The 18532-nt window shown below is 45.8% G+C and overlaps 1 protein-coding gene and 1 long non-coding RNA gene across 3 annotated transcripts; one reads left to right on the forward strand and one right to left on the reverse strand.

The window, feature by feature from the left end:
• Positions 1–6176: 6176 nt before the first annotated feature.
• On the reverse strand, positions 6177–8955 carry LOC103653732 (uncharacterized). Its single transcript, XR_002268782.3, has 3 exons — positions 8126–8955; positions 7783–8018; positions 6177–7464 (listed from the first exon to the last, which is right to left on the reverse strand). It is a non-coding gene; the product is annotated as an uncharacterized lncRNA (long non-coding RNA).
• A 2238-nt stretch (positions 8956–11193) lies between these two features.
• On the forward strand, positions 11194–13437 carry LOC100279585 (uncharacterized). Of its 2 annotated transcripts, XM_023302197.1 has the most exons (4): positions 11194–11792; positions 11897–12516; positions 12793–12874; positions 13009–13437. In XM_023302197.1, exons 2-4 carry the CDS (start codon positions 11900–11902, stop codon positions 13222–13224), a joined length of 915 nt encoding a protein of 304 aa, XP_023157965.1. In that variant the 5' UTR covers positions 11194–11792; positions 11897–11899; the 3' UTR covers positions 13225–13437. The 2 variants fall into 2 exon arrangements, with proteins under 2 accessions (XP_023157965.1, NP_001341520.1); NM_001354591.1 differs by having other exon boundaries at positions 11708–12516.
• Positions 13438–18532: the final 5095 nt, after the last annotated feature.

The raw sequence follows: 18532 nt of genomic DNA on the forward strand, positions 1-18532 counted from the left end.
CCTAATGATCCAGCTACAATCTTACTATAGCAACCATAGCCAAACACTGACTGGATCATGGTCGAATCCAAGTCCAAAGATTGCCCAATCACACTGTCAGCCTGAATTCAGACCTAAGGCAGTTTGACAGCTCGACTTTGAGCTCATTTTTCTCCAAATTTTTCATGTGACCATGGTTTAACCCCTATAGCAAAATTGTTCTCCTTTAGTAAGTTTACAAACTTGATGTGTTGATTCTAAGCAAATTCTTAATACTTTTGGATCTACAGAGCCCTAAAGTCAGCTCTATTTCACTATTTTCAGACTTAACCAATTGAGCACTAGGGTGGCCTTTTTGCAAATAAGCCAAAAACTCATGGTTTAATTTGCAAATCCTTTCACATGTGAACCATATGAGTTAAGGTACCCTAATTTCATGGTTTTTGCACTTAGGTCCAAAATGTGCACGCTTTTACAGATAACCCCCTAGGGTTTCAGTCCAGGGTTTTTCAGGGGTCTATTTAAGGTTTTTGGTACTTCTAGGGTTTGGATATCACTTATGTTCATTAATGGTGACATTTTATGTCTATGTCTAATGAGTTTTGAAGTTTTTCCTTATTTAGACTTTATTTACTCTTTTAAGCCCAGTCTAGGGTTAAGTATTCTACTCTAGGGTTTCACCCATGAAATGTCACATCAATACATCTTGTTTGAACTTTTTGCCTAGTGGATGCATTCTAGGTGTGACAAATACATGATATGCCAATGCTTATGATGTCATGCTCAAGTTTTAGTGGCAATAACACTAGGGGTGTTACGACACCTTTCTCCTTTTGGACTGGTGAGGCCTACGGTTCCCTTAGCACAATGTATGACAGCCTTTGCTTTCCTTAACCATGACATACCAAGTATCATATCTATACTGCTTTCCTCTAATACTATAGGCGTAGACCAGAATTCCCTTCCCATAATTGTCAATGTCAATCTGTGGGTCATATAGTTTGCTTCAATTGGCCCTTTAGGGGTAATTACTATCAGTGGTTTTTGCATAGTTTGAAGTGGTAACTCATTTGTGTTGGCATAGCAAGCAGAAATAAACGAATGCGTAGCTCTAGAATCAAATTTTATGGTTGTAGGAATTGAATTAATGTAAAACATACCGATAGCGATGTCAGCTCCGTCAACAGTGGCATCAACACTGACTTGGTTGACTTTGGCAATGCTGAATCGCTTGTCAGATGTTGGAGTTTGTTGCTTGCCCTGGACATTGCTTCGAGCGGGTGTGTTAGGGTTCCTATTCGGACAAGCATTGGTGTAATGTCCAACCTCACCACACTTGAAGCAAGTGGTGACTGTACTGTGTCCTACAGGTCTCGTTGGGGTGCCAGTGGGGGCAGCCTAACGAGTGTGTGGAGTCTATGGAGTCCCCTGTGGTGCATACTGAGTTGGTCGTTGTCCTCCTCTAGGACGAGCTGGTGTACCCTGGGGTGGAACATAGTGAGGACGGATGCTACTTCTCCCCTGCCCCTAGGTGATAGCCTTCCTCTTCATTTCACCCAGCTGGACACGTTTGTGTTCAATAGCTAAAGCCTTATCCAGAAGCCTCTAGAATGATGGAAAGGTGTGAGCAACCAGTTGATGCTGAAGTGGTCCAACAAGTCCTTCCATGAAATGCTCCTGCTTTCTTTCATCATCAGCAACTTCATTAGGAGCATAGCTTGATAGCTGAATAAATTTGTCACAATATTCACTGACTGACATACTGCCTTGTTTCAGTGATAGGAATTCCTTCTTCTTTATCTTTATCAGTCCAGCAGGAATATGGTAGTTTCTGAACTGTGTAGCAAATTCTGTCCAGGTAATAGTATTGGCAGCATCATGGGCAGTAGTGTAGGAGTCCTACCAATCAGTAGCGGGGCCAGTAAGGCGACCAGAAGCATAGAGCATCTGCTCCCGGTTAGAGCATTGAGTGATATTAAGCATCTTCTCCACTGATTTCAGCCAATCATCAGCATGTAACGGATCTAGAGAGCTGGCGAATGTAGGTGGCTTGTGACTCATGAACTCTCGGTGCTTGTCCCGGGGTGGAGCTGGTGGTGGAGGAGGAGGTAGTGGTGGTTGTTGCTTCCACACCATTCGTTCTTGCCTCATCTCCTCTCGCATCTCCTGCCTTTCCTAATGTATCTCTTGGCGTTCTTGCCTCATTTGAGCCTACATCTCATTCATCGTGTTTGCCATCTGCTGTAGCATCTGCATCAGAGCGACAACCATTGGATTTGTCCTAGCGGGTGGAGGATTCGGAGGATTCATTTCTGGTTGTGGTTGTCTAACAATCCTCCTGTTGTGGGGGTTGGTAGGTAGATCGATTCTGCCTCCCTTCCTAGTATTGACCATCTGGGTTAGAAATACATGGTAAGATAGAATTGTAGATAAGACGAGTAATTACGACACATAATGTTTTGAGGTTTTATTAGCTAAGTAGATTAGTGTGTCACCTACTAATACTAATTCATTACCTTATGGTGGTACATGCTAGAATGCCATGCTATAATAATTCAGTCAATCAAAGAAGCAAATCAAGCATTTACCATCAGAACAAACATCCAATCACTTTAGGTAGAGAAAATAATTTTAATTTTGTCTTAGGTCTCCTATCTCTTTTAAAAGGGTCATAAATGTAGGATTCCAAGGTGTGAAATCCTCCTTGTCTTTCTAGAGTAGAAAAGATAAGAGTAGTCAGAGTAGAACAGAAAAAGGTGAGACATGATCAAGATAAGTATAGAAAGAATCAGAGTAAGGTAAGTAGGTAAGGGTTTTGTCCAGTTCTATCTTGTTTTCGTCCTACAGTCAACATTTGCCTCTGATACCACTTCTGTCACATCCGGATTTAAGGGATAAAGCCAGGTGCGTCTCCTATGTGCGCCAAAGAAGAACATCACATATAATGACAAAGTGTATAGAGATAAATGTCACAAGTATCATTATTACATAGCGGAAGTCTTACAAAAATAGATGATAACAATAAAATGAACTAAATAGTTATTCCTTGGCGCCATCAAGCTGACTGGGAGACGCCACCAAGATAAGCTCGTACTCCTCATTGTAGGGCTCCTCCTGGACCACCTGTTCTTCTTCTGTGGGGGGTTTATATTTCACAAGGGTGAGCTAAAAAATCATAGCTCAACAAGTTGTGGGGAATAATGTGTATGAACTCACTAAAGGTGGGAGCTCATGTGAAGTGTAAGGCTGATCAACAAATAATGGTTAAAGTTGAGCATTGCTTTTAATAAGTTGGTCAAATTTTATTACAGTTACTAAATGTAAGTAAATACCAAACCAGAGTAATAATAGATCAAATTAATAATAAACCACAATGCGATGCAAATGACCAGTTAAATTTAATTCCATAAGTTACTCATGTGAGGGTCCGAGCCGCTCATTACCATGAGCACGGCTGATATACTAGTTTTACACTCTGCAGAGGTTGCCCATCTTTACCCACAAGTCATGTTACCCATCTACCAAGGGGTCATGAATCCCATACACCTCTAACAAGGAAGGGAGGCAGGGTAACACTACGAGGCCTTTACAAAGTTCCACTAGCTTCAGAAAACCCGCTACATTTCTGGGAAGCGCAATGCAGGGATCCCCTGTCTAACCACCATCGCAGCAAAATCAACCCGAGAACCTCCCTACACCGACCACTCTCCTACTGCCCTTGCCCCTTTCGGGTAATGTAGTCATCCACTAGCTTTCCTAATTAGTTAGCCAAGGGCGTCCCATACCACCCTTGTGGTAGCACTGTTTTCCCGGGTGGTTCTCCAGGTTCCAATTAACATAATGATCTTATCATAAACAGTAAATAACAAATTGATAATAAAAGCATGATCATTAATAATGTGTATCTCCATACCCAAAACCACATAAAGCAATAGCAGGTACTACCTAGAAGTTTAGTGGTAAATAAGGTATAAAGATAGTCAAACTAGGGTGACCTATTGGGTCCCATCAAAATTAACCTATGCAGATCATAATGATTAGCAGGAACATTTTTGGGTAAATAGAAGTGATCAAGTGCACAACTTGCCTTCAACAAGCTCCTGCTCTGCAGTCTCCACCTACTGAACACCTGGGTCCTCAGTAACTTGCTCGTCTACTCATAGCAATACAAACAAACATAGTATAGGAGAAATTAACATCACACCAAACATCGGTACAGAATACATGATAATAATCTACGCGTCGTAACGAGATCGTAGGTTCGAGAATCACTAAATTCAGAGTTATGGTTTTCGAGTTATGATTTTCGAAGTTATTAAGTGTTTAGTATAGGATAAATCAAGTGGATAATTTTAATCTATGTTTCATGGCTAAACAGAGTTACTAAGTAATAAACAATTTTAATACAAAATTATTGCAACTAGAATGGATTAAAAAGGAGTGAAATGGATTAATTATGATTGAAACAAGTTTCTAGAATTATTTTAATATAAAACTCATTTCTATAATTTTTTATTCCTTTTTAACCACTCCCTGGATTGCGCACAAGAATACTGAAGACTACCGAGGCTAATTCATAAAATTTCGAAGACTCAGGCTACACCTGTGATGGACTGCGGGTTGATTATGAATAAGTCCGGGTCTCTTTAGTAAATCTGCCACGACGAAGAGTTATCGCCCAATCCCGGCCATTCGATCCTGCGCTGAAGGCATGGATTAGATTATGACCACGACGAATCGGTACGCATCTGAGGCCGCTGGATCTAGGATCAATGGCTTGGGTTTTATGATTCCAGATCTAAGCATACGTGTACGATCCAAAACGAACGCGCTAGATCAACCCAGCGAAACGGTAAGCTGTGGTCTGATCCTGGCCGACCCGCGATCATCCAACGGCACACGGCCATCGTCCCCATCCTACGCTGGACCGTGCGGTCGTGCCCACGGCACACGACGGTGGCCTTGCCGATGAGTGCCCCCTGGACGCTCCCTGGTCCTGAAACCCACCTCGAGTGTTCCTATGCGAAGTACATGGTACGATAAACGGGATTAGGTAGTAGTTACCCGCGTTTGAAAGGCAACGAAGCTCAGCCACGACAACAGGTGTTCCGCGGCGGCAATGCTCGTCCGACGACGAATTCCCGGAGCCTCAGCCAACCACTCTCCGATTAATCCCTCCCAGAGCTTTGCTAGGAACCGGACTGCCTCCGTATAGCCCAATTGCAGTCCAACACTCGCCGCCGACGTGAATCCGTCGCGGCGGCTGTTTTCTCCCCCGTACTCTTCGTATCGGGTCTCTCCCACGCGCACCAATGCGGTTAAAGCTGACCCTCGATGAATCTACTCGGGAGGGCGTCCCACGCTTTGGGTCTTATGGGGGAGGGTGACCCCGGATTGGTCAGAGCGGCCACGCGCGCGGAAGGAGCTCCGGCGGTTTTGGCCGAGCAGTTGAGGCGCCTGACCGCCGGGCCCCACCTACCAGTGACTGATTCGAGAGACTCGGTGTCAAGTAAGGCTGCCCGAGTGGCCCCACACGGCGGTGAGACGTAACGTGCGCGCGCGACGCGACGACTGACGAGTGGACCCGGTTCGTCAGCGACGGCGGTTCCTTCGTGCATAGCCAGCGGGGTGAGCAGCTGACCCACCGGGCCCGCCAGTTGGCGCAAAGTTGCAGTTGGGCTGCGCAGAGAAGGCAAGGTGGGCCGGCAATGGGGATTTGGGCCCAGACACCAGCGTACCTCCTTTTTTCCTTTTCTTTTATATTTTCTTTTCTATTTTCCAAATTTAAGTATTCAAATGAATTTGAATCTCTAGTTTGACCCTCAGACTTTCAAATACCCATAAATGATACTACTATCCTTTTGTAACAATTATTACTTATTTATTGTTATAATTATTGTTTATTATACATTCTTTAACTCTATTGCTCCCAATTATTTAGTGCTCTTAATTTGAATTTGAGGCAAGACTTGTTTTACTTATAAATTTGTGTTTGATGCACCAACAATAAAATCCAACATGATGCATAAATCTATGTGTTTTGATCTGGTATTTATTTGAAAGAATGTGTCTCATGAAAAAATCACATACTCAAAATAAAACTCATTTATTCCTACCAATGACACAAGTCATGGGTGCACTACTCTAGGGTTTACAAAGACTTACGCATACAATGACTCAGTGTATAGAGACAAATGTCATAAGCTTTATTACATAATGAGAATGTCTTACAAAACAACCGATAATAAATAAATCGAGCTAAGATAACTATCTCCACGACGCCATAGTTAACTGGGAGACGACGCCTAGATCTCATCAAACTCGTCTTAGTAGTCCTCCTCTGGTGGTACCTGCTCTTGACCTAGTGTGATTATAGCAAGGGTGACCTCTCATGTGGTCATCGCTTAGCAAGTGTTTGAAAAAGTGTGTTTGAGCTCACTTATGGTGGGGGATCAAGTGTAAGGCCTACCAAGGAAAAGGGTTAGAGCTGAGCATTGCTTTTAATTAAGTTGATCAAAATTTTATTAACACTTACTAAGTATAAGTGTATACCACCCAATTAAATAATAGATCATAGATAATAATACTAACTCCACAATGCAATGCATGATAGGTTAAGTTTAGTTCTATCATTTAATCATGCGAGAGTCCTGAGCCATGGTTGTATAACGTGTGTTGCACCAGAACCGTCAGATCTGTGATCCAAGGCTTGGATAAAACATGAACTGGTATGCACTATTGATCTTCATATCTTAATCCAGGCAACGACTGCTATGCAAGCAGTCCTTCTATGCAAGCGTGCAAGCAAACCATCTGATCCATTAGATCGTGATCCAACCGTAAGCCACATTTAACACTTAACCCTTCCACCACTAGCTTAATAATCTTTATAAAAAACTCCTAACAAATCATGGTTATATCTGTGGTTGGATTGTAATCTAATGATCAAATGGTTTGCTTGCACACTTACACAGAAGCACTGCTTGCATAGCAGTTGTTGCCCTTAATCCAACGGTGTTGGTTTAAAATAAACGAGATCCCCAAGGATCCTCCTGATGGAGATCAACGGCCAGAAACGACAGAGCGAAATGGTACGTGGTACTCTTAATCTCAGTCGCGTATCTCAAGACTAATGGCTAGACTAGCGGTCGGGTGCGGCCAGCGGCGGTCCTCACATTTTAGAGGCCCGGGACAAAATTTAAAATGGAGGCCCTTATTATATAAATATTATCAATAAATACATCTTAAAATGTATATATATCAAATAACAAGTAAATAAAAAGATATATATTATGATGTTACCTTAAAAAATTCTTTTGACATGTTTAGATGCAAAGTCATTGATGATGGTGTCAATATCAATCTCATCCAATAATATTTTCTCAATACATAAGATAGCCAAACCATTTAATCTTTCCTGAGACATTTTAGACCTCAAATAATTCTTCAACAACTTCAACTTTGAAAAGCTTCTTTCAGCTGATGCTACAGTAACAGGCATGGTAAATAAAATCCGATAAGCAATAGAAATATTAGGATAACAATCCACTTCTCTGACATGCTCAAAAATCTCCATAGCAGACATTGGTTTATCTGATAAAGTCAACCGCAGAACACTAAGCTCTGAAACTAGATCATTTAAATCAACATCACATGAGCCATCGAAAGATAAAGTACTTGCAAATTTGGTACAATGGTCTCTTAATTTCTCGGATCACAGATGTCCTCAATAAAATCCGATTGTTCATCAACATTAGCATTTTCAGTAGGAGATGAATTAAATATAGGCTCATGACCACTCACATTGTTATCATCCATGTTGATGTCAACATTTTCATCTGATGGAAGACCATCTTCTAGATTAATATTAGGTTGTTCCTCCACAACCACTATAGCCAATTCATATGTATTTGTTGAAGTTCTTGGATTACTGGTCAAAAACCTATCCATAGCTCCTCTCTGCGATTCTATAAACTCTTCTGTCCTTTTTTTTCTTTTTCTTTTTTCACTGCCAGATGCATATCTTCTAGACGACATGACTGAAACAGAGAAGTTAACAGATAAATATTTAAAATCTAAAATCTAATCTACTTATTTACAATCTAGTATTTCAATTATTATTAACTTAGGGCAAAAAAATTTATACCTCGGCAATCTCGTCCGGCGGCGGTAGGCGAGAGGCGACTGCAGGAATCTTCAACGGATCAGCGTAGACGTCGGAGGCTTTCTCTCTCCGCTAGGTGACGCTTTCGTCGGAGGCTTTCTCTCTCGGCTGGTCCAGCCGTCCAGGGCAAGAGCATCGAGGAGACGAGGACTGCGTGACGGCTGGTTGCTATGCCCTCACGGTCCTCACAAAGTGGCCGAATAAAAAAATCTGCTGAAGCCGGCAACTAGTCGTGTATATATATAGGTACTATGGTGGGGGCCCACGAAAATACGAGGCCCAGCGCGGCTGCCCCGTCTGCCCGCCCGCAGGGCCGGCGCTGGGTGCGGCGACGCCCGCGCAACCGTGGCGGTGCCATGGCCGGATAAGCCTCGCAAAGGATCTAGCTTCCCATACACACAATTGATCGATGCTATACGATGTGGGGGTTAAGGAAAACTTGCAAGGGATGGTCGCACCGATAATTACATGGCCCGGCGCCACCGTCCACAGCACAGTCGGCTCTAGGATGAATTCTCAACTTCGGCAACGAATCGTACGACTCCGATGACCCTCGCGCCCGCGGGCTTGCTTGAACGCGCTCCTCAAACGCTGCCGAACCCCCACAGCTCTTTCTCGGACACCGGACGGCGGCGAACATGGGATGAGGGTGTGGTGGGTCCACCAGCCAGCCATGTGTGCATGAGGCTGCAGGGCGAGGCCGTGTGCTGGCGCCGCACGTTTAGCTGGCCCGAGTGACTTCCTAGGGCGAAAAGAGTGATTTTGGCCCACGCACATGTGAATGATTCAAATAAATTTCAAATTCAACTCTATGTCTAGGTTTCAAATTTCGAATTTAAATGCATCAATAAAAATCCAACATGTATGCACCCATTTATTTTATGTATAATTTATTAATCAAGTTAATGACTTAAGCATATGATTATGTAGGTGAAATAAATGAGAACATTCACATCACATGTAAGTAATAACCCATACTTTCATTCCTCTAGAATTTAGGTGTTACATTAGAGCATCTCCACCCGTGCCTTAACTCATTACTTTATCTTGAAATATAAGGCTAAATTCATAAAAAACAAATTCAATAATACATTATTTTACAACTTTTTTATAAAAAATATAGAGCATGCCATGAAGTGACTCAAATACACTATACCCTGGATTAGTGCCATATCCTTATTTTCTACACCATCATCAACTTTTTCTTTCATAATAATATAATTTATTTTCTAAATACATGATTTAGAGTTTAATTGTTGGGGCTCACCTTGTTTTTAGTGTTCTAAACACTTTAAATGATATATTATTTTATTTGTTGAGCACTATTTCGAGGTATGTTTGTCTTGTTTTTAATTCTTATCTGTGTAATTAATTTAATAATTAAATATATTTAATACTTGTAATTTGCATTAAAAAACTTTTGAATCGCTACGGCCGGTCTCATCACGCCACAACAAGCTAATGGTATTTCCCAAAAATGAAAAGCGCATGCTGATGGTGATGAAAAGCGCAAGTTGATGGTGATGGATCAAGCAACCCAGCATGTGGATCCACTACCTACCCGCGCACATGCCCGTCAGGACGGCCGCCGGCGCCTCGGATTCTAGCAGACCGGGGGAACAAAGCCACGTGCTCGATCCATACCCGCACAAGTCTCCACGTAGAGATGGCATCAGATATCTTCCATGGAATCGGGTATGCTTAGGCCTTGTTCGGTTATTCCTAATACACATGGATTGGATGCAATACACATGGATTGGATGAGATTGGAAAAAATTCTTAAGAAGTTTGACTTGTTTGGTATTCAAACTCATCCAATCTCACTCAATCCACATGGATTGAGAGCTAACCGAACAAGCCCTTATATGTTTTTGATTAGATCTGAATTCAACCTAGAGTGAGACGAGCACATATTAGGATATTATTTTTCACCCACAGTTTATCTGTTAGATATATGAAATCGACCTGTATCATATTTTTTTGGCCTAGTCCATACTACATAGCAAATAACAAACCCTAACACCATAAACCTACACGTCTAACGCTCCCAATTCACCACTTAGGCTCCCTTCTAGCATTATTGGCTTTCTGCGTTGTGCCTTGTGGCCCCTTCAAAATACCATAGCGGCTGACTCTTCCAAGCTCTAATGCCTCTAATCGTGGCCCACATACCATAATAATTCTTTTATTAAGTTCCAATTGTGTATGATGGTAAATTAGAAAGAAATTTGACTAATTATACTATTGAATTGTTGAAAATGATTGTGGCTGTCATATCCGACGAATATCCGAAACCCATCTAAATCCTGATGGGCATAGACATGAATATAAATTTCTACCCACAGATATGATCATAGACAGATAATGGTTGCAACCACAGATATAGTTGCAGGCAGATATTTGCAATATCCGATTCGAATCTGATCTGTTGCCATCACTATCTCTACGAGTGCTCCTCGTCCCCCGTCGCGCAGTGACGTTCTCCAGTCCTGGTCTTGCTAGTCGAGCTATCGGCCTGGCCATCAATAGAAACATCGCAAGCGCTGCCCGAATCTCAAACGCTTGTCCGCCAGCATGCAATGCGCAGCGAAACATGGATCCCATGTCTAGAGAACAGCGGTGACATGTTTTCTTGACACCGTTTTTTTTAGAAAATCCATTCAATACCATCTAAAGCTATAGCAATCCCTTCAATACCATCCAAAGCTAAAGCTATGAGTTCCCTACAATGCCATCAGTTTAAATGTATAGTCCCTTGATGTCATTGTTGTCCAAAAAACAGTTAGAGAGTTGCTAGTTGGTGTTGAAAAAGACTAATATACCCCTGTGTCATGTACATGAACCACTCTCGTGCCCTTTTAACAACTTAGCTTTGAGAACTCCATAGCATCACTACAACTATGTAACATTAATATGAGAACAACATTTTATAATAAAATATATAAAATTTTGTCGTCGTATTACTGTTATATACTTATATTAATATATTAGTACTTATATTAATGTTATGTAGTTCTCAAAGCTACGTTGTAGAAATGGTATGGAAGAGGTTTATTAAGGGCACAGAGATATATTAGTCTTTTCCAACACCAACTAATAGCTCTCTAGCTGGTTTTTGGATGGCAATGATATCCAAGTGACTAAAAACTAAAACTAATGAGATTAGAGGGAACACGCATTTTTCAATGGTATCTCAGGGATTGTTATAGTTTTGGACGGCAACGAAGGGATTTTTTTTCTGTGCCACTGCTCGATGACAGTGCCGTGCTTTGACTGCTTGGTCGTCCACGCCCGGATTTAGGGCGGGGCAGCTTTGACCCTTGAGACGCGGTCATATGGTGGAGCCCGCCGTTCTTGCTCCGCCCAGTCGCCGTGCGCGCGAGGCGGGGACGAGCACGGTGTGCCGTTGTGCGCCGTGCGTTGCACAGTGTCGGCCAATCATGAGCCCCGCCTCCGAGGCTTTTCTGGCTGCTGGCTTCCCTTTCCGTCGCAGAGCAGACGTGTGCAGTCACTGCGCGCCATCGCCATCACTTCATTCAGTGCCCTCTGTGGCTCTGTGTCTCTATCAATCTCTCTGTGTGCTTTCCAGCTTTCTGGTGTCGTACGGCTTCTCGACCTCTTCTTTTATTTCGGGCCTCCAGCCCTCCAGGTACAAGCTTGACTCAGCTTCCCTGCTCCGTTCTTCTTGCCTTGCCCGTTCTCGCGCCTGTGCTGTTCCTGTGCGCATCATACAGAATGAGGAGATCGTCGCAGGGGATGATGGGCCTAAGCTACGACGCGGACAGCGGGAGACGCCTGCTGGCTCGCTACGCCAAGGCGAAGCCGAGGCCGTCCAAGTGGGACGACGCGCAGCGGTGGCTCTCCTCCTCCCGTGCGCACGACGACGACGACCGGCGCCGGAGCTCCTGCGCGGACGACCGCCTCCTGCTGCCGTCGGCATCGCAGAAGGCGCGACACTCGTGGAGCGCCGCGGACGGCGGCGCCGCCCTGCCCGCGGCGCTGGGGCTCGGCGCGCGGGACGACGCGGGTGCGGAGGCGGAGACCAAGAGGGTGGACTCCGTTCTGGCGTACGGGCAGCCGCCCCGGTGCCCCTCGCTGCGGGACGTCGGCACGGAGATGACGCCGGCCGGGAGCAAAGAGCCATCCAGGGCCAACACCCCACGCGCAACCCTACCGGCCACGCCGCCGTCCACGGCGGGGCGCGCGATCCACGCACCGCTGCGCCCACCGGATTTGTCTACGGTCGACGGTGGATCGCCACCAGGCCTAGCGGCAGCGGACCGCGACGAGACGGCGCCCGGTGCGCCGACGACGACGGCCGTGTCGCCCGCGGCGACGTGGGACGCCGCCGAGCGCGCCAAGCACATGGCCAGGTGACCGCCATCACTCGCTAGCTGCCGGCTACCGAATACCAACGCGCGCTTTCTCCTCCGCACGTTGCTGAACCATGTGGAGGGGCAAAACGGCGGCAACAAACGGTCAAACGCCACTGCCACGGTAGCAGACTAGCAGTGCCGGTGCATGCACCGGAGTGGTGTGTTGCCTTTGCTTTGCCTGTTGCCTCACTCACAGACTCACTGATGAGCAGCTCGTACTGTACTGTACATGCTCTGCGTGCTGACGAGGTCGCTGGCGCTCTCTTCTCGCAGGTATCGGCGCGAGGAGATGAAAATACAGGCCTGGGAAAACCGGCGACGGCAAAAGGCGGAGCTGCAAATGAAGGTGGCCGAGGTACGAGTAGTCATGGCCATATGTTTCATCAGCCTAGAAAAAAAGTTTGGACCTGTGGAAGTCAACCACGCACCAGATACGGACCTTTCGATCCGAACAATGGAAGGAAATTGAAATGCTCATCGCTGGGGCAGGCCAAGGCGGAGAGGATGAAGCTACGGGCGCAGGAGAAGACGGCGAGCAAGCTGGCCTCGGCGCAGGCGGCTGCGAGGGAGAAGCGCGCGCAGGCGGAGGCCAAGCTGAACCGGCGCGCCGCGCGGGTCGACAGGGCGGACGCGCTCAGGCGGACCGGCCACCTGCCGTCCTCCTCCTCCGTGTTCTCGCTCAAGCTGCCGCTGATGTGCAGATGAGAGCCGACCGAGGGGGGTGTGGCACAGCAGTTCACACGGATGCTGTTCAGAGTTTCAGTCAACTGTCCTGTTAGAATTGGTCGGGACGCTGCTCGCGTCCTTGTGTTTCAGCCGAGCGGTTTGCGATGCACACAGGCACATGGCACTTAGAATTGTAGACATTTGTTTTTTTATCTGCACAAATCAGTGAAGAACAAAAATATTTTATATTTACTCTATTGGTCCAAATAAAAGGATAACTACCGTTTAAAGCGGTTCACGCTTGAACAAATTTATAAACAGCTCTAAATTAATTTATTATAAAATATAAAATTAAATCAATAATATTTGTTCGGTGGTGTAAATATTAATATTTTTTATATAATTGAATACCATTAAAACCTGATATATGGTAGAATTATATTCTTTTTCTTCATCGAGACCAGAGAAAATCTTTTTCTCTGTTTTGATTTTGAATCTATACCACTGTATAATTTACCCATTTAAACTTTTGTAAAATCCACCCAACCAAATCACCCTCACATCCATAACTTTCACTATATCCACCAAACAAACTGTACTCAGACTTAACCAATATATTAAATCGCTGGCTAAGAGGTTTAGCGGTTGGGTTCAATAACAACTAAGACCAGCTATAGCGGAAGCTAAGTTGTTTAGCGGATTTGAAAAAAAAAGAGTATAAACTTGATGAATAAATGACAAATTTGATAGTCATACACATATGCATACACTAATCGGTTACCCGTGCGTGGCGACGACTCACAACAATACCCACGTAAATTATCCACCAAAAAGATTTCAAGATTTTTTATTGATTGTCTCCGCTCTTCGCATAATATTTTTTATGAACGCGCGGGTACCATAGACAGCAAATCAGAGACCTCATCCCTCACCTCCCCCCACTTCCAAGGTTTCGTAGAGCAGGAGGGGAAGGGAAAAGGCGGACATATCTATTCGTCGCCGGAGGACACGACGAAGACATGGACATCTAGAGGCGACATAAGTAATATACCGCTAGATATATAGGGAGAGAGCATGCAAGCGGAGAAAGAAGCCCAGCCGGAGCAGATCCAAACCGAGAGGCACCCACACAGGCGTCAATCCGAGAAGGGCGAGAGAATGCAAGTGTCTTTCCAGCCCTGGACCCGCCGAAGCAGCACAACACCACCACCAACTCCGTAGAATATGTCGACTACTATCACGCTACAGGCCTTGGTTGTCCAATGTCTCAGACCTGGACTCCTCATCGCCAAGATAACCTAAGCGTGGCAGGCGCCACCATGTCCTCTTCGACGACACGCACGGAGAAAGGCCAGGAGCATGACCGACTCGCCCCGTACCGGCGTCGACGAACGTCGGTCGGCTCGCGGCTGCAACCATGGGCGAGGGCAGCAGGTTGGGGAGGAAGAATAGGGCGAAGACTGGGAAGACGAACGGGACATCCGACGACGGCGAAAACGATGATGCGCGCATGATGTGAAACGTCCTCGTGGGCGTGCAATAGCCACTGAGCGAGTCGGTGTCGGGGCTGGTGTCGAACGAATACAGGGAGGAGGCACATGCTCCTACGCCCTCTGCCGAGAATGGGGTGGCGCGGAGGTGGAGGCATGAGGGGAGAGAGAAAAGAAGTAGAATGATGAACAAGGTGGTGGCAACTGAGGCGAGGACCATCATTATCGTGCAGAGGTATAGATGGCCAAATGGGTCGTGTCTGGCGAGCCGGCCCACCAAAAAGATCTCAAGATTTTTTATTGATTATCTCCGCTCTTCGCATAATATTTTTTATGAACGCACGGGTACCATAGGCAGTAAATCAGAGACCCCATCCCTCGCCTCCACCAGTTCCAAAGTTTCGTAAAGTAGGAGGGGAAGGGAAGAGGCGTGAAAGGGAAATGTGCCCTTGGGCCATTTCTATAAGATTTTGGTGATTAAGTGCCCAACACACATTAAGGGAATGAGTATATGCCAAAGGGTGGACAAAGTGCAAATCAATACAAAGGTATGATTCTAGACTTAGTACATTGGTTTGTGTGTACTAACATATTTGTCTAAGTGCTAGAATCAGAGAAAAGACAATTGGAAAAGACTTGGCTCGAGCAGCCAAGACTCTGCTCAGTCTTGGTGCACCGGACAGTGTCCGGTGCGCCAGGCTGGCTCTGGTGAAAAGGCCGCTCTCGGGAATTCGTCGACGGCGTACGACTAAAATTCACCAGACTGTCCGATGTGCACCAGACTGTCCGGTGAGCCAACGGTCGGCCGAGCCAACGGTCGGCCGCGCAATCCACACGTGACGCGTGGCCGGGCCAACGGTCTGAAGGGGGCACCGGACTATCCGGTATGCACCGGACAGTGTCCGGTGCGCCAACGACTCCAAATCGCCAACGGTCGGCTGCGCCAAAATAGGAAAGAAATCCGCACCGGACAGTGTCCGGTGGTGCACCGGACTGTCCGGCGCGCTAGTCGACAGAAGGCAAGAATTGCCTTCTTGGAATGCTCTCAACGGCTCCTAGCTGCCTTGGGGCTATAAAAGGGACCCCTAGGCGCATGGAGGATGACACCAAGCACACTTTGAGCATTCTTGATCATTCTCACTCCGACTTTGCACACTCGTTTGACATTCTTAGTGATTTGAGCTCTGTTCTAGTAGTGAACTTTGTGATACTCATTTGAGCTCAATTCTTGGTTGTGTGTGTGCGTATTTGCTGTGGATTTGAGTGTGTTGCTTCCCTCCCTTACTCTAGTGCCTTCACTTTGATTCTTATTGTAAGGGGGAGAGACTCCAAGTTGTGGAGATTCCTCACAAGTGGGAAAGAGTAAAGAAAGCAGAACACCGTGGTATTCAAGTCGATCATTGGATCACTTGAGAGGGGTTGAGTGCAACCCTCGTCCGTTGGGACGCCACAACGTGGAGTAGGCAAGTTTTGTACTTGGCCGAACCACGGGATAAATCCTCGTGTCTCTTGTGCTTGTTCTCACTTTGTCTATTGTATTTCACAAGAGATCTCCTATAACCACTTGATTTCATTGTGCTAACTCTTAATCAAGTTTTGTGGTCTTAAGTGTTAAGTTTTTACAGGATCACCTATTCACCCCCCTCTAGGTGCTCTCAATTGGTATCAGAGTCGTTCTCTTCAAGAAAGGGACTAATCGCCCGAAGAGATGGATCCTAAGGGAAAGGGGATGGTGGTCAACGACAATGAGAAGGAGTCCATCTTCAACGAGCCAAGGGACGACAAAGTCAATGACTCCGGCTCGAGTCAAAAGAAGAAAGACGGAAAGAAGAAGAGGCGCATCAGGAAGGTTGTCTACTACGACAGCGACGAATCTTCCTCTTCTCAAAAGGACAACGAATACGAGGAGAAAAAGAAAACGGTTAACTCGAGCTTTTCTTTTGATTACACTCGTATTCCGCATAATTCCAATGCTCATTTGCTTTCTATTCCACTTGGTAAACCTCCTCACTTTGATGGAGAGGACTACGGATTTTGGAGTCACAAAATGCGTAGTCATTTGTTCTCTCTTCATCCAAGTATATGGGAGATAGTAGAAAACGGAATGCAATTTGATAGTTCGGATAATTCTATGTTTATCAATGAACAAATCCATAAGAATGCACAAGCTACTACTGTTCTTTTAGCCTCCTTGTGCAGGGAAGAATACAATAAGGTGAGCGGCCTGGACAATGCCAAGCAGATCTGGGACACTCTCAAGATCTCACATGAGGGAAACCACGTCACCATGCTCACCAAGATGGAGTTGGTGGAAGGCGAACTAGGAAGGTTCGTGATGATCAGGGGGGAGGAGCCAACCCAAACGTACAACAGGCTCAAGACCCTCATCAACAAAATAAGGAGCTATGGAAGCACGCGATGGACGGACCACGATGTCGTCCGACTTATGCTAAGGTCCTTCACCGTCCTTGATCCTCATCTTGTTAACTCTATTCGTGAGAATCCTAGGTACATCAAGATGACGCCCGAAGAAATACTTGGAAAGTTTGTAAGCGGGCGGATGATGATCAAGGAGGCAAGATACGTTGATGATGCGTTGAATGGCCCAATCTACGAGCCTCAAACCGTTGCTCTCAAAGCAACAAGTAGCAGGGAGACGCTACCTAGCAAGGTGGCGCAAGTTGAGGCGGCCGGGCTAAATGAAGATGAAATGGCCCTCATCATCAAGCGCTTCAAGACGGCGCTCAAAGGTCGCAAGGAGCACCCCAACAAGAGCAAGACGAAGGGGAAGCGCTCCTGCTTCAAGTGTGGTAAGGTTGGTCACTTTATTGCTAATTGTCCCGATAATGATACTGACCAGGATCAAGAAAAGAAGAGGGAAAAGAAGAAGACCTACAAGAAGGCTAAGGGCGAGGCACACCTTGGCAAGGAGTGGAACTCGGATTGTTCATCATCCGACTCCGACGACGAAGGACTCGTCGCCTCGGCCTTCAACAAATCGTCCCTCTTCCCCAACGAGCATCACACATGCCTAATGGCAAATGAGAAGAAAGTAAGTACTCGAAATAATACTACGTATGCTTCTTCAAGTGATGATGAATCTAGTGATGATGAAATAGACTATGCATGTTTATTCAAAGGATTAGATAGAACTAAAATTGATAAGATCAATGAATTGATTGATGCTTTGAATGAGAAGAATAGACTTTTAGAAAAGCAAGAAGATCTTTTTGAAAGGGAAATGTGCCCTTGGGCCATTTCTAAGTATTTTGGTGATTGAGTGCCAACGCAAGTGCTTTTATGTTAATCTATGCAAAGTGGTGGACAAAGTGCAAATCATGTCAAAAAGGTATGTTTCTAGACTTAGTACATTATTTTATGGACTAATGTATTGTGTCTAAGTGCTGGAAACAGGAAAGATTGAATTGGAGCAGAGGTGGCTAAGTTCTGCCAAAGTCAGCGCAGTCTAGGTGCACCGGACTGTGTCCGGTGCGCCAGGCTGGCTCGAGCGAACTGGCCGCTCTCGGGAATTCATCGACGACGTTCGGCTATAATTCACCGGACTGTCCGGTGTGCACCGGACTGTCCGGTGAGCCAATGGTCGGCCGGGCCAACGGTCGGCTGCACGATCTGCGCGAGACACGTGGCTGAGCCAACGGTCGGGAGGGGGCACCGGACTGTCCGGTGTGCACCGGACAGTGTCCGGTGCGCCAACGGCTCCCAGGCGCCAATGGTCGACTGCGCCATAGAAGGAAAGAAATCCGCACCGGACTGTCCGGTGCGCCAGACGACAGAAGGCAAGATTTGCCTTCCTGGAATGCTCTCAATGGCTCCTAGCTGCCTTGGGGCTATAAAAG

Source organism: Zea mays, chromosome 4, assembly GCF_902167145.1.
Source record: "Zea mays cultivar B73 chromosome 4, Zm-B73-REFERENCE-NAM-5.0, whole genome shotgun sequence".
NCBI classification, from domain to species: Eukaryota; Viridiplantae; Streptophyta; class Magnoliopsida; order Poales; family Poaceae; genus Zea; species Zea mays.